At 38.9% G+C, this 14,071-nt stretch overlaps 1 protein-coding gene and 6 non-coding genes across 7 annotated transcripts; 3 read left to right on the plus strand and 4 right to left on the minus strand.

Annotated features, from left to right (window-relative positions):
- Nucleotides 1-605: 605 nt before the first annotated feature.
- Nucleotides 606-6,087, minus strand: dhrs12 (dehydrogenase/reductase (SDR family) member 12). The gene is made up of 10 exons (XM_006799147.3): nucleotides 5,903-6,087; nucleotides 5,246-5,379; nucleotides 5,068-5,150; nucleotides 4,671-4,763; nucleotides 4,500-4,581; nucleotides 4,061-4,122; nucleotides 3,868-3,972; nucleotides 3,691-3,781; nucleotides 2,807-2,944; nucleotides 606-830 (listed from the first exon to the last, which is right to left on the minus strand). Exons 1-10 carry the CDS (start codon nucleotides 5,956-5,958, stop codon nucleotides 718-720), a joined length of 957 nt encoding a protein of 318 aa, XP_006799210.1. The 5' UTR covers nucleotides 5,959-6,087; the 3' UTR covers nucleotides 606-717.
- Nucleotides 6,088-6,356: 269 nt separating this feature from the next.
- On the plus strand, nucleotides 6,357-6,465 carry trnal-caa (transfer RNA leucine (anticodon CAA)). The gene is made up of 2 exons: nucleotides 6,357-6,394; nucleotides 6,420-6,465. It is a non-coding gene; the product is annotated as a tRNA-Leu (tRNA).
- A 2,372-nt stretch (nucleotides 6,466-8,837) lies between these two features.
- Nucleotides 8,838-8,956, minus strand: LOC118454802 (5S ribosomal RNA). Its single transcript, XR_004843902.2, has one exon. It is a non-coding gene; the product is annotated as a 5S ribosomal RNA (ribosomal RNA).
- Nucleotides 8,957-9,363: 407 nt separating this feature from the next.
- Nucleotides 9,364-9,473, plus strand: trnal-caa (transfer RNA leucine (anticodon CAA)). The gene is made up of 2 exons: nucleotides 9,364-9,401; nucleotides 9,428-9,473. It is a non-coding gene; the product is annotated as a tRNA-Leu (tRNA).
- Nucleotides 9,474-10,437: 964 nt separating this feature from the next.
- On the minus strand, nucleotides 10,438-10,556 carry LOC148098334 (5S ribosomal RNA). Its single transcript, XR_015716627.1, has one exon. It is a non-coding gene; the product is annotated as a 5S ribosomal RNA (ribosomal RNA).
- A 305-nt stretch (nucleotides 10,557-10,861) lies between these two features.
- On the plus strand, nucleotides 10,862-10,980 carry LOC148098335 (5S ribosomal RNA). The gene has a single exon (XR_015716628.1). It is a non-coding gene; the product is annotated as a 5S ribosomal RNA (ribosomal RNA).
- A 1,467-nt stretch (nucleotides 10,981-12,447) lies between these two features.
- On the minus strand, nucleotides 12,448-12,566 carry LOC148098336 (5S ribosomal RNA). Its single transcript, XR_015716626.1, has one exon. It is a non-coding gene; the product is annotated as a 5S ribosomal RNA (ribosomal RNA).
- Between the last annotated feature and the right edge of the window lie 1,505 nt (nucleotides 12,567-14,071).

The raw sequence follows: 14,071 nt of genomic DNA on the forward strand, positions 1-14,071 counted from the left end.
GGCTGCGTCCACACGTACACGGGTATTTTTGAAAACGGAGATTTTCCGTTTTCGTTTTAAAAAATAATCCCGTCCACACGTAAAGGCAGAAATGAAGGAAAACGCTGCTAGGAACATGCCAAAGCAGCAGGTGGCGCTATATTCCTAACCGTGTAGAAATGTTGGCCAATCAGAAGTCTGGAAGCCTCGGTGGGAAAAAGTAAACAAAGTTGGGGCATAGAAGCAGAACCGAGTTGTATGTGTGGAGGGACAGTAACTGTGTGTGTATATGTAAGCATTTAAACACTGCAGAGACAATTAACAGTAACAGTATTGTAGAAATTCATTTCACCGAAACAATAACGTGGCGCACAGTGTGACGTCAAAAAAAGGCGCACATCTTTGACGCTGCGTTTTCTCCGTTTTTCTCGTCCACACGTAAAAGCAAAAACGGAGGTTTAGAAAATATCCACCCTGGCCGGAGTTTTTAGAAATCTCCGTTTTCAGTGACCGAAAACGCCGTTTACGTGTGGACGAAAGGTGCAAACGCATAGAAAAATCTGCGTTTTCAAAAATACCCGGTACGTGTGGACATGTTTGTTTTTTTTGTTTATTTTAACTAAAGGTTGTTTTTGGAGGTTGAAGCTTTTTTGCATATTAAAAAAAGATTGTGTAAACATTAGTAATCTGTGAGGAGTGCTTGTTTTTTTTCCTTTTACAGAAACTATTTTTGAGGTATTAAGGTTTGAACTTTTGGGCAAACTCCTCCAGCGCTGCCAGAAGCTTCTCCTCCTCTTGCGGTGTTGACCGGGAGGCGGCGAGGGGCAAGTGTGTCGCCACTCCTTTACGATCTGAAAGACATTTTATGCGAATACATGAGACATAACGCAAAACTGTGTTTCATTTAAGTGATCGATTATAAAAATGAGTTTTGCAGCATCACAAAAACATGAACATCTTTGATCAATACTATTAAGCTACAATTACGCTCATGAATCACTTTATTGAAGATTAAACTTTTGCAACAAACTAAATAACCTGTGATTAAAAATGTCATTTATGACTGTAAAAATGACAGAGTTGATTTCACTTGGTTTTTCTGCATGTTACAATCTTGGCAACAGACAGTCTCTACCTGCTGATAGAGCGCAGACAGTTTTACTGCCTGCAGTAACGTCCGCTATCGTGGAGGAGCTAGAGAGGAAACAACTGAATTTCAATGCTGGAGCTTTTTCCAGCAATCATCTTGATCATCACGGGAAACGTGAGGTGTTTGGACAACAGTATGGATGAGTCTGGTGAGCTGTAAGGCGCCAGTCTCGTTACAGCGAGATTATGACAGACTCATAATTCCCAGACTTTTTTGGGTGGACAGGGACCCAAAAAAGTCCATTAGTCTGAGTGGTTTTTTTTTTTAAACTTTCTTTTTATTGTTTTTCTTTAAACACTATACAACAAAACAACAACAACAAAAAGATAAATACAACAAGTAGGATAACAAAAAACAAACAGACAAACAAACAAACAAACAAAAACATGTTGGATCTCTTTGTTTCAACAGTTTGATCATTTCTCATTATCAATGTGTTGGTCTTTATCCTGTTGGGTTTATGTACTCAGTCCATTTCTCCCACTTTTTATGGTGTTGATCTTCCTGAGTCCTTATTCTGTAGGTCAGTTGTTCCATGGTTTGTATTTCATCTATTTTTGATCCATTCGTCCTGTGATGGTGGGTCTATCTTGTTCCATTTTCTTGTAATTGCCTTTTTACAGGCAGCAAGCATAATTTTCATTATGTATCTATCTTCTTTCATCACATTTCCCGTAATGACACCAAAGTATAATAATGTACAAGTCTTAGTTACAGCATAACCCAGAATTTTACCTATAACTAAATGAATATCTTCCCCAAATTTTGTAATCTTGGGACAGAACCAGAACACGTGGGAATGATTCACATTTACCTCTCCACAGCCCCTCCAACACGGTTGTGGTAATGAGGTATGTTTGTTCTTAATTTTGGGTGTTATAAAAAAATCTAATTACATTTTTCCAGCAGTGCAGTCTCCAGGCACGTGATGATGTTGTTGACTGCTGTATTTTCCAGGTTTGTGACCATTCCTCATCAGATATGTTCACTCCCAACTCTCTCTGCCACTTCAGTTTTACATATTTTGTTGTACACCCTCTTGCCTCCATTATATGCTCGTAAATTGTAGAGATTACTCTATTTTTTTTTGCTTTGTAAACTTAAGTTATGGTTTTAATTATCGAATTTTTATACAGATCTACACTATGTTTTACTTCTTTATTTAAAAAGTCCCTAATCTGTAAATATCTGTAGCGATCTTGATTACTTAGGTCATATTTTTGTTTAATCTCCTGGAAACTCATAAAATTCCCATCTTTAATTAGTGTACACATCGCTGTTAATCCAGTAGGAATCCACTGTTTAAATCTTTGGTCCATAGAACCGGGTGTAAAACCCTCATCATAGGCTATCCATCGAATTTAATCTGAGTGTTAAGAAGAAATATGGAGGGATTTCCCTATATGTGATTGAAAGCGTAGTTTAATTCTAGACATGTTACTACGAAACAACGTTTCTGTGGCCTCAATATTCAAGTCCCAGCTGTGGGAACAGTCAATGCTGCTGCTGGTTGAATCCAGTTGAAACTGACACAGATGTCATTCAAATGAAGCATTAGCAAAGTATTAGCAAGTGCTTAATACATAATTTATATCTTTTGCTACCCTTCAAGTTCCTTAGTTTCTCTCTGTGATTACAGAGAAAACCATGTTAGATATTTGCAAGTTTTTTTCTGACCTTGAAAGAAGAGCCCGCTCGGTTGCTTGGCGGCTGCTGCGGATACGGCGAGCCACACCACGGTGTCAGCTCCCATGGCCTCCGTCCTCAGCTTGGACTTCATCCTAGCGTGGAATGAAGGCATGGAGGTCTGGACCGCTACAGAGAGACAATTCAAAACTTGAGTCGCAGAGACAACATTCTCTTGTTAAAGGTTGTTCTGTTATCACTAAAAGTTGTAAAATGTTGTATCACTAAAATATCATTCTCAGTCAGTTGTTATTTATTATGTGTTTACAGCGCCCTCTGTGGTTGCTCCAAGTAATGCGCTTTAGAAACGGTTTTATTTTGAAACAACTTTATTGAACAGGAAGTCGGCGCAAGAAAGGCAAAAAGAAGGGAAACATATCGGCACACAGTTTATGGTGTCCTGTTGGAAAAAATACTGTTCTCATCTTCGGTTTATGGTTGTATCGCCGGTATGTACTTAAAGTATAAATTGCAAATTTCTTTTTTTTTTTTTACAATATGTTGCCCGCTAATGCAGTATTTGGCTGTAAAGCTAGTCCTTTTGTTAAGCTAGCTACCCGCGATTTTGGAGGTCGTCTGGGATAGCATCAGTAGTAGTTTAAAAAGTTTACATAATTAGACATATGCTATGTAGTAGCATTGTGGTATATAAATGTATATTATGCTGCACATATGTATGTTTTTAGTTTTACCCTTTTGAATGTCAGTAAACCTGTTGACAACGCTCATCGGTCTTCAGAGTGGTGATATAAGAAAGGTGTTAACGCCCCTGCATCAGACATGCACCCATAACGGCACAAAGGTTGTGTTATTCCATGAAAAACCTTTGTCTTCCAGTTAAATTCTTAAGTTTTAAGTATCTTTCTTTTCTTTACCTGGTGTGTCTGCCCAGCCAGGGTGCATGCTGGAGAAGTGGATCTCTTTGTGCTGAGCAGCCCATCTTTCTGTCAGGATCACCTGCTGCCTCTGCCAGACAAAGAAAAAAAAATGCATATCAATATAAATACCACAACAATTCCTCTGTAGACCGCTACGTCTTTCAGTCACTCTACTTTATTCTGAGCATAGGCCATGGTCCCGTCAAATGTCCCCTTCTCAAATTGGAGGTCGTCCACGTCCAATTTCTGTGTGAGCATGCCACCTGAAGACACAGTAATCTGGAGTGGAAACAGAAGAAATCGTTCATTTTCAGTCATGCAATTGTACATCCTGGTTATTTTTTTGTGCTGTTGTAATTCAACCCACCACTCTGGGGTCTTCGACCTTCTTCAGTGCAGGTATCAGTGCAGTGGTAAGGATGTATGTACCTGAAAAACAAAGTTACGCACAAAAGAGTTTTTATTTATAGCCAATATTAGTCTTTCACATACTTTTTTTGTTGCAAATTTGCAGAAACTACATTAAATAACAACATAATTTGCCAAATAAGGCCAAAACCAGTGATCGTTACAGTCACCTCCCCTAAATTTAAATACAAAATGCTTATTTTAATGTTAATATCTTACATTTTGCCTGTTTTGGAAGTTTTTTTTAAGACCATCTTAATTACAGTCAGTCCTGAGAATTCATTTTTGCAGGAAAGAAAATGTTGAAAACTATAATTTTACACAAAGTTACGATTTAAAAACTCCGGCTTCCTTTTTGTTGTTAAAACATCCATCAGAAATATGTGTTCTCGTCTTACCCAACGTATTTGTGGCAAAGTTCTTCTCCAAACCCTCCTCAGTTAGTTCTCTCTGGTTGACCATACAGCCCGCATTGTTGATCTGAGAACCACCATAAACAGATTGAGATTAACGTTAACGTTAAAATATGTTTACTGCAGAGGAGCCACAACATATCTGCAATTACCCACCAACACATGCAGTGTGTTGTTCTGCGAGAAGCTCTGCGCAAACTCCCACACTTGCCTGGCGCTCGACATGTCAACAATGTGGACGTGAACATTCTGGGAACAGACAGGAAAATTAAAGGTGTGGGTTAGTTTTAAGTTTAATCTAATTGGGTGGAAAAGCAGGTATGAATATTCTCATCTATTTTGTTTTTGTTTGATTGCTTTATTTTCATTCACGTTTCTTGACGGAACATTTTAAAAATCTGATGGAAAAAAACAAGCATGTGAGCATATTTTTATTAAAGAAAAAGCTTCACTTTATTTCAGGGACCTCAATTTGCACAAGGTGAAAGCGACTACAAGAGAATTCCTGTATAAAAAAGAAATAACTCAGACAGATGAACAGTTAAAGTCTCACCTCATTTTTACTGCTTTCAACAATTTCACCTTTGGCTGCTTCTGCTCGCCCCTTGTTTCGACACACCATGTGAACCGTTCCCCCTACAGACACAAACGAAAACATGATCAACAATTGACACACACAAATACCAGCAGGAAGCAGGAAAACTGCCTTCTGTCAGCTGCGAGACTCTCACCTCTCTTAGCGATTTCCTGCGCTGCAGCTTTCCCTATCCCGCTGTTGGCACCTGTCACCATGAAGGACCTTCCATTCAGGTTTACATCCAGGTCAGCTGGAACAAAATGCTTTGCTGCTGCTTCATAGCCACTCCTGGTATGAGCAAAGAGGAATCCAGTGAGCACATTACACTGTCACCCATATTTCTACATGCACTGATGTAACAGTGTCATCACTATTGGGTGTGGTTACTAGGATACAATAAGCATACCATAAGCAAATCACAAAATATAACGGACTAATAATTTGGGTAATTTATCAATTTATCAAGTAAAACAGTTTTCCTCCATATGACACTCTCCTGCTTGTCTTTATCCACTGTGTTAATTTGGTAAACATATGTAAGAAGCACTTTCACTGTTTCAAACATCTTTTAAAGAGGTTGTAGTCTTGATTATACGGTAAGCTTGCAGCATTGTGTAATCGTTTACCTGTAGCATGCTGTCCGACACAAACGCGCAGTAGCCGAGTGCTACACTAACAAAGCAAACATGTGGTTAAACTTTGGGCGGCGTGTCGGAAGGTTATGTAGCCTATATGTACCGCAAACAATTAAGACTACAAGTCATTTGACTACATAATAGAGTGCTATTAGAAAAGGAAACTGTCCACTTACTTTGTATACTCCTGGAGTCCTTTGACGAGCCACACAGTATTCCTGTAAAAGGACATTTTAATACGCGCAGCTTCTCTACACAATTGGCTCTTTAGTCGCCCTAACAGTGGACACAGTCCAGTATTTGCGTTTCATAAGGATGACTGCAGCTTGTTATGTAGTAAGCAAAGGTCTGTAGCGAGAGATGGGCGGAGAATCACGTGTATAAGCACCGGAAGTATATTTCATAACGTATGTATACTGCCCCTGGCGGGAATGTTCGCTTACTGCTGTTCCGTAAACAGCTGCGAAACAAACCATCCTTTCATTTAAACAAACTAATTTAAGCTCAGTTTGAACTGATGCTAAAGAACCTAAAGGAGAAATGGCTGTTCGATGCATCTCTGGCAGTCGCAATCGTGACACAGTGAGTTGTAATTATATGAGTGTTTGTTTCGGCTCGTTTGACAGAGTTGTCAGGATGGCCGAGTGGTCTAAGGCGCCAGACTCAAGGTTAAACCTTCCTGTGAAACGGGACTTCTGGTCTCCGACTGGAGGCGTGGGTTCGAATCCCACTTCTGACAATACTTTTTTCTTTCTTACTGTGGGCTATGCTGCTTTCTTTCGTCGTTCTTCGCCTACTACGTTTACATAACATGTTACCTTACAGGACACATTATCGTCCCTTCTCCGCAAATGAAAAAACACGACAGACTACTATGCATTTTTAATACTACTAATAAACCGTGTTTACGTTTAAAAATAAAATACGGAAATAGAATCGTAGTTTATAATCCGCACATTTCTCCTTCAGGGTAATTTATTCATAATCACATGTCAGTTTAACTACATGTAAAGTGCTACCAGAGACCATAAATAAATAAATAAAAAGTCGAGTCTGTGCTTCAAAAACTGTTATGTATTTTACTTACTTAGATCTCCGTCTCGGTCTTGAACTGATAATTTATAATATACGCTTAAAAACTTGAGTTTACCGTCTTCTGGTCTCATATATCCAGGAGTACATATTACCAGCTCATTTAATCATTGCTAACCTATGTAAGGCTGGCTTTTCAAAGGTCAGCAAACCTTCCTGTATAACTTCTTGGTAGGATTAATATTATAAAAATGAATATTCTACCCATATTAATTTCTTCAAATTTCTTTTTCAGTGTATCCCACTGTTTTTTCCCACTGATTTCATCATTTATATGGGCAAACAAGACCCCCAGGATTAGTATGACCTCACTACAACAGGTGGTGGTCCAGCTCTACCCAACTTGATGTTTTATTATTGGGCAGCCAACATTCAAAAGCATTTGAATACTTATTCGCTGAATGATCCTCAGGCTACTTGTTGTTGCCTCGAGGCTCAATCATGTCTCTCTACCTCACTTTCAGCACTATTATTTTCATCCCTTCCTGTTTCCCTGTTACAGTTTACAGATAACAATGTTGTAATTGCATCTCTAAAAATATGGTAACAATTCCAGTGTCACTTCACTTCAGTTCAGTCTCTGCCTCTGCTCTGGCCCCAATCTGTAACAACCACCTCTTCCCCCCATCCATGGTGGACTCCTCCTTCTGTATATGGGCAAGAAAGGGTATTAAAGTTTCTCAGCTTTCGTGCCCTGAATTCTTTGTACGATTTGCCCTGCTATCGTTTGTTGCGCTATTTCCAAATAAGACACTGTGCATCTTCTATCTTGCCGGAGTTTCCGAGTCAGCCCCCCAATCATTGGTGGGAAGACTTATTTGAGCTGAGGCCTCACAGGAAGGCTCTTATATCACAAATATATACTTTAATTACAGCATCGGGTAATTACTCAACCAAAAAAATTGTTTCCACCTGGGAGCAGGAACTTCTTAGGTCTGGCGAAGATTACTGGGACAAAGTAATGAACAGAATTCATACCTCATTTTCATGTGCACATTCAGTTTAAGACAGTATACAGATTACACATCTAAAATATACGCCGGCATTCCTGACCTGTGCAACAGATGCAAAACCTCCTACCTGTTAATTAACTCATATGTTTGTTTGTTTTTTACCTGCCCAACACTTCAGTTATATTGGACCTTTTATTTTGAAGTGCTCTCTCATGTTTTGAGTGTTACACAATCCTTGTCCACTAGTTGCCTTTTTTGTGTTTCTGACGATTCCACCCTAAACCTTAGCCGTTATAGCTTTCACTTCAATGCTGGCACAACGTAGAATTTTGCGGTCTTGAAAAACTTCTCACCCTGAAAGATTTTATGTTCTTTTTAAAAATGGAGAAAATAAAATTCAGACTCAGAGGAAATGCTAATAGGTTTTCACAGCTGTGGCAGCAATTTATCATTTATATCATTTTGAGTACCTTGGTTTTTTTTTTGTTGTTGTTGTTTTTTTAATTGAGGGGCGGTCTCTCTTTGTGTGTTTTATTTACTTATTTATTTATTTCTGTTATTGGATTGGACCTTGGGATGGGTATTAGTTATGTGCTGTTTAGTAGTTCTCAAAAATCACTTGGTACTTGTTTTATTAGGCCTGATATATCAAACTACATGTAAAAATTCTATAAATAAACAGGAACCCCCCACCCAAAAAGACTTCAGTTTACCAATTTTCACCTATTAATCAATATCTTGATTTTGCATGGGTCACAACCCATTTTATACGAAATTTTTCTCGTTCAAATCTTTATTCGTCAATCGAGATTTTCTTTATTTTTTTCTACTATTTATTTAATGATGAATAAATGAATTTCCTTCTTTCAGACTTCTTGCCAAATGTTTTGTCAAAGTCGTCTACAATGGTGTAGCAGCAGCTCCCCCTGGTGTACAAAAGGAAGTGCTCTCGTGATATCCTGTGACAGAAAAAAAGGATAAAAACGAACATTGTCAAGTACTGTTATTGCTTTGAAAGCTTTGTTGTAACGAAGCAACAGCGCCGCCTGGTGTATAAATGAAAAAAAGCTTACAGCACCTGGTATTCCCAGGCGGTCTCCCATCCAAGTACTGACCAGGCCCGACCCTGCTTAGCTTCCGAGATCAGACGAGATCGGGCGTGTTCAGGGTGGTATGGCCGTAAGCGACTGTCATAGTAACGGGAAACATATTTATATGTAACAACAAAGGCTGGACGCTAAAACAAATGTAATGCAACGTGTTCAGGGTGGTATGGTCGTAAGCGAGTGTGGCGCTAACATGAAGCATATTTATAGCTATTTAGTCCAATTCTCAACACAGGTCGGCTAGTTGAGTATTGTTTTTTCTCTTCCTGGCGGTGCCTTTATGTTTTTCTTATTAACGGAAAGACGAAATAAAAACAGAAAATAAAAGTGAGCCGTAACCCAAACAAACTTAAGGTTTTTAATGAAATCTACGCTAAACTCTTTATAAAAAAATGCCGCTTGTCTTTTCAAAGTGATACAAAGTCTCAGCTGCAAACTTTGGTTAGCAGCAGTGAAACAGCTTTCTGACGGCCGGGGATCGCAGTTGTCAGGATGGCCGAGCGGTCTAAGGCGCCAGACTCAAGGTGACAAACCTTCCTCAACACGGGACTTCTGGTCTCCAAATGGAGGCGTGGGTTCGAATCCCACTTCTGACAATAATTTTTTTTGTTCGTTTTAAAAATTATTAATAAAAACTATTATTCAGTTTAGCTTTAGTTAAGTACCTTAATAACGACCACTTTACAAATCCTGCTTTGTATACGAATCAAAACCTTTTTAAAGCTGAAAAATAGGATAGGACAAATAGGATAGGATAGGACAAAAAATGTGTAAATGTGACATGAAAAATTCTTTCAACAAGGACTTCCTCAAATAGGCACACATTAACATTTCTACAATTCAGTGTTCTTGTAGTGGAAATACTGATTATTTTACTTATCTGTCTCCTCCCATCTCCACACCACTTTACCCTCACCTCACTTCTCATTCCTTAGGCCTGCCCCCTCAATAAAACCATCTTCCCACTCTTCTAATCACTCTTTTTTCACCTCCACATTGCTGATAGTTGAGTTTTTTATCCACTCCTCTGTCATCATCTACGACAGGGGTGGGGAACTCCAGGCCTCAAGGGCCAGTGTCCTGCAGGTTTTAGATCTCACCCTGGGCCAACACACCTGAGTCAAATGATTAGTTCATCACCAGGCCTTTGGAGAACTTCAAGACATGCCGAGGAGGCTTTTTTTTAGCCATTTAAATCATCCGTGTTGGATCAAGGACACATCTAAAACCTGCAGGACAGTGGCCCTTGATGTAATTTGTAATTTGATTGCTGTATATTTTCAGCAATGATACCAGATCATTACTTCTGAACATGATAACTTACACTGAGGCAGGTTCTAGCTATGTGCAGCCCAACACGTCCACCCAAAAAAGAAAAACTCTCCCACCTCTCATGATCTTAATGTGATCAGAGGTACAATGAAATGTTAAACTTAGTGCAAGTAAAACCCACACAAACAGCCATTTTGGATAAATATATACAATTTCACCTCTCAGTCTTTTCCCCCATAGCTGTGTCCCTGTGAGGAGCAGCAGCGCCCCCTGGTGTATGAAAGCAAAAGCTTACAGCACCTGGTATTCCCAGGCGGTCTCCCATCCAAGTACTGACCAGGCCCGACCCTGCTTAGCTTCCGAGATCAGACGAGATCGGGCGTGTTCAGGGTGGTATGGCCGTAAGCAACTATCATAGTAACAGGAAACATATTTATATGTAACAACACAGGCTATGAATTGGAAACTAAAACAAATTTAATGTACATTTGTAGTTTATTATTTTGTTCTTTCCGCCATATTCTTATTTTGGGAAACCCGAGAAGTCTATTGACTGCTACATTTCATTGTTAAAAGGGACTCAACCTGTATATCTTTTTTTTCCAATCAGTTTTGCACGTTTTTAATTCACAATTCGATTACTGTGGCAATCTAAAACTAAACGCAACGAACACTGAGATGCATAAATAGACTTCACGTGGGTGAAACTGTCGCTTACGGCCATACCACCCTGAACACGCCCGATCTCGTCTGATCTCGGAAGCTAAGCAGGGTCGGGCCTGGTCAGTACTTGGATGGGAGACCGCCTGGGAATACCAGGTGCTGTAAGCTTTTGCTTTCTGCACCAGGGGGCGCTGCTGTAATATAGTGGTACTTTCCGAATTTTTGTGCTTCATATTTGCTGCTTTACTAAATAATATGGTGAAATAACAAAAAGAAATAAAGTTAACGTGTGATAATGGAGACATTCAGTTCAATTCAAATCAACTGTAAATCACAACAGTTGACTCGAGGTGCTTATCCATCTATTAAAAGACAACAATATTGACAACGATAATATTTGTCAAAGATGGTTTTTTAAAATCATTGCTTTTTTTAAAAATACTATTCATAACTGAAATTAAGTGAATAAGTGAATTTCGATCCTTGGTGATTTTTGACATCCCTGCTTTTCAAAATTGTCTCCAGTAAAAGATGCAACAACACCCACTGGAGCTTGTCACGCAAGTAGAGGGCCTAATTCCAATTACCTTCCAAGATCAGAAGGGACTGGGTCCTTCGGTGGTTGTCTTACTGTATAAGGTACAGCAGAACTCATGAAAAGGCTGTTTATGTATCAAAGTATAATGCTTGCTAACTTCTGTTCAATTCAATTAAAGACAGTGATGACAGGATTATAACAGTGTTATAATGCTATAAATTAAAAGTGTTCAAATCCAACAGAAGACTATAGAGTGTCATGAGTTTCAAAACATAGAAGACCTTTAGGTTGGATCCATTTTTTTAATCAACAACAACAACAACAACAACAAAAATCAAATCAGCATGACATAAAAATATCCCGGTGTTATGGCCATACCACCGTGAACATGCATCAATATTAATATTAGTAACAGTAATGCATGTGCAGGGGGGGAGGGGGCATGAGCACCTGTCCCTTTCTTCTAAGGTATCCAAAGTGCCCTTTTCTTCAGGCATTTTTGTTAATTTTTTAAAAAATGTGTGTGTATGGTCTTGCCGTGCCCCCTAACAAAACGTTTAATCACAATTTTGCTAAGTAAAAGAAGCTGGCATGCATTGGTCACATGATGACCATTAACCAATGCTCACTCTTGATGGCAGAGAGATGAGAACGAGCTCATTAAGAGCACACACGTGTTTTGCAGCCTGGGCGATGTGGAGCTGCAGAACAAACACACAAATGAATTGAGTGGCAGACTGATGTAACAAAAACCAGTAAGTAGGGTGTATAGTCTTTAGCACACAGGAGGGTTAAGAGTATTATTATGCACACGTTGTTAAGTTGTCTTGTGGCAGCTGATGAACTGAAACAACTGAGCATGCTGTGTGTGCACAGTATGTGTCTATGTGAAGAGGTTGGAGGCAGTATTACTTGCCGGTGAGACGTGTATTTTGTTTGAAAATATAAAACCCCCATAACTGATATAGTAATAATAAATATTACCCGCTAAATTAAAAAACAATAGAGAAAAGATGAAAATTTATTAAGTCTCACTTTAAAAAAACGCTGTGTACTGTCATGAAGAGCAACAGCGCCCCCTGGTGTATGAATGAAAAAGCTTACAGCACCTGGTATTCCCAGGCGGTCTCCCATCCAAGTACTGACCAGGCCCGACCCTGCTTAGCTTCCGAGATCAGACGAGATCGGGCGTGTTCAGGGTGGTATGGCCGTAAGCGGTTGCTAACATCACAAGATGGCCTTTTATATGGTAGAAAACACGAACTATGTTGGCGTATTTTGATTTATTTCTGAAATGAATCAGATTTTATCAACTTGGGATTCGTAGAGGAGCTAAAACACCTATTCCGTGCTATATGTTTTTAGTTTTTTGAAACCTGGATGAGTATTGTCCTTTGTTTTAATTTTTTTTTCTGGTCCAAAAGTTTAGGTTATTTAACCTCCTAAGACCCGAACTCTTCCACAGCATGCATTTTTAATTTCTCTTTGATATTTGGGCACATTGGGGCCCGATGAATGTAAAAACAAAGAATTACCAGATTTTTATTATTTTTTTTACCTGATTTTTGTTTCTAAGACAAATGAGAGCCACAAATGAGGATATTCCTTTAAAATTTTGATAGAACAGAGTCAGTATAATGTCCTTGTAAGTGGATATCAGGCCCTTGTAGAGCAAAATTTAGTATTTTGGTCTAAATAACCCAAAATGTAATGTCCACATATGTGGATGCCAGGTCCTAGGAGGTTAAGATAAATATATTTCAGCTGGGCTCAAACTGAAAATATATTTATTATTAGAAGTTTTCTACTGGATTGAAATGTTTTTAATTTACAGGACTGAGAGTTCTAACCAAACGTGATAAGAATATATGAAGAATTAGTACTGCCACGCCATTACCATCTTTGTGTGGGCAAAGATAAATCCAAATCCAAGTGGGAAGCTAGCACCCCTTGACGTTTGCATGCATAAATATGGTTTAAATTACTAAATAATATGGTGACATAACAAAAAGGGCACAGCTTTTGTTTTCAAGTAGTCAGAGTGTAACCGGTGTGGTTCTGCGATAAAAGGTAAAAGAAAGAAAGACCTCTAAATAAATAGCTTGCCCACTCCAGCTCCTCTCCCACAGGGGAATTGTAGAAAAGAGGTGGCATTTATTTTTTATATTAAACATAAAATATGAATTTACACGTAACATATTTGACATACGATTAAAAAAAACCCCAACAACACGAAATCCGACATACCTGACGATAAAAGGTAAAAGAAAGAAAGACCTCCAAATAAATAGCTTGCCCACTCCAGCTCCTATGACCAAATACAAACAGTGGGGAAGAGGGTTAGCTCAACCCACCACAACTTCCAAGCTAGCAAGAATTATCTATTCATGCTAGCGTTCACGTTCCCTAGAACACATATGTGGCACACACATACTACACATTTACAGCATCTAACAAAAAACAGGCATAATAATGACAATAACTGAACTAAAATTGCAATCAGAAACATCAGGGTGGCTAAATATGAATTATATGTGTGTTTTACAGTGTTGGAAAGAAATGACACCAACCTCTCCCACAGGGGAATGGTAGAAAAGGGAAGAGGCCAGAGGGGTACACTGTATTTATAGGGTTGCACCAAAGAAGAAGAACAATGAGGAGGGGCTCTAACTGATAATGAACATAACTACAGGCTTGGAGGTCCTGAAAGTCAGGTATAAA

The sequence above is a fragment of the Neolamprologus brichardi genome, chromosome 16 (genome assembly GCF_056152115.1).
Source record: "Neolamprologus brichardi isolate AB-2024 chromosome 16, ASM5615211v1, whole genome shotgun sequence".
NCBI classification, from domain to species: Eukaryota; Metazoa; Chordata; class Actinopteri; order Cichliformes; family Cichlidae; genus Neolamprologus; species Neolamprologus brichardi.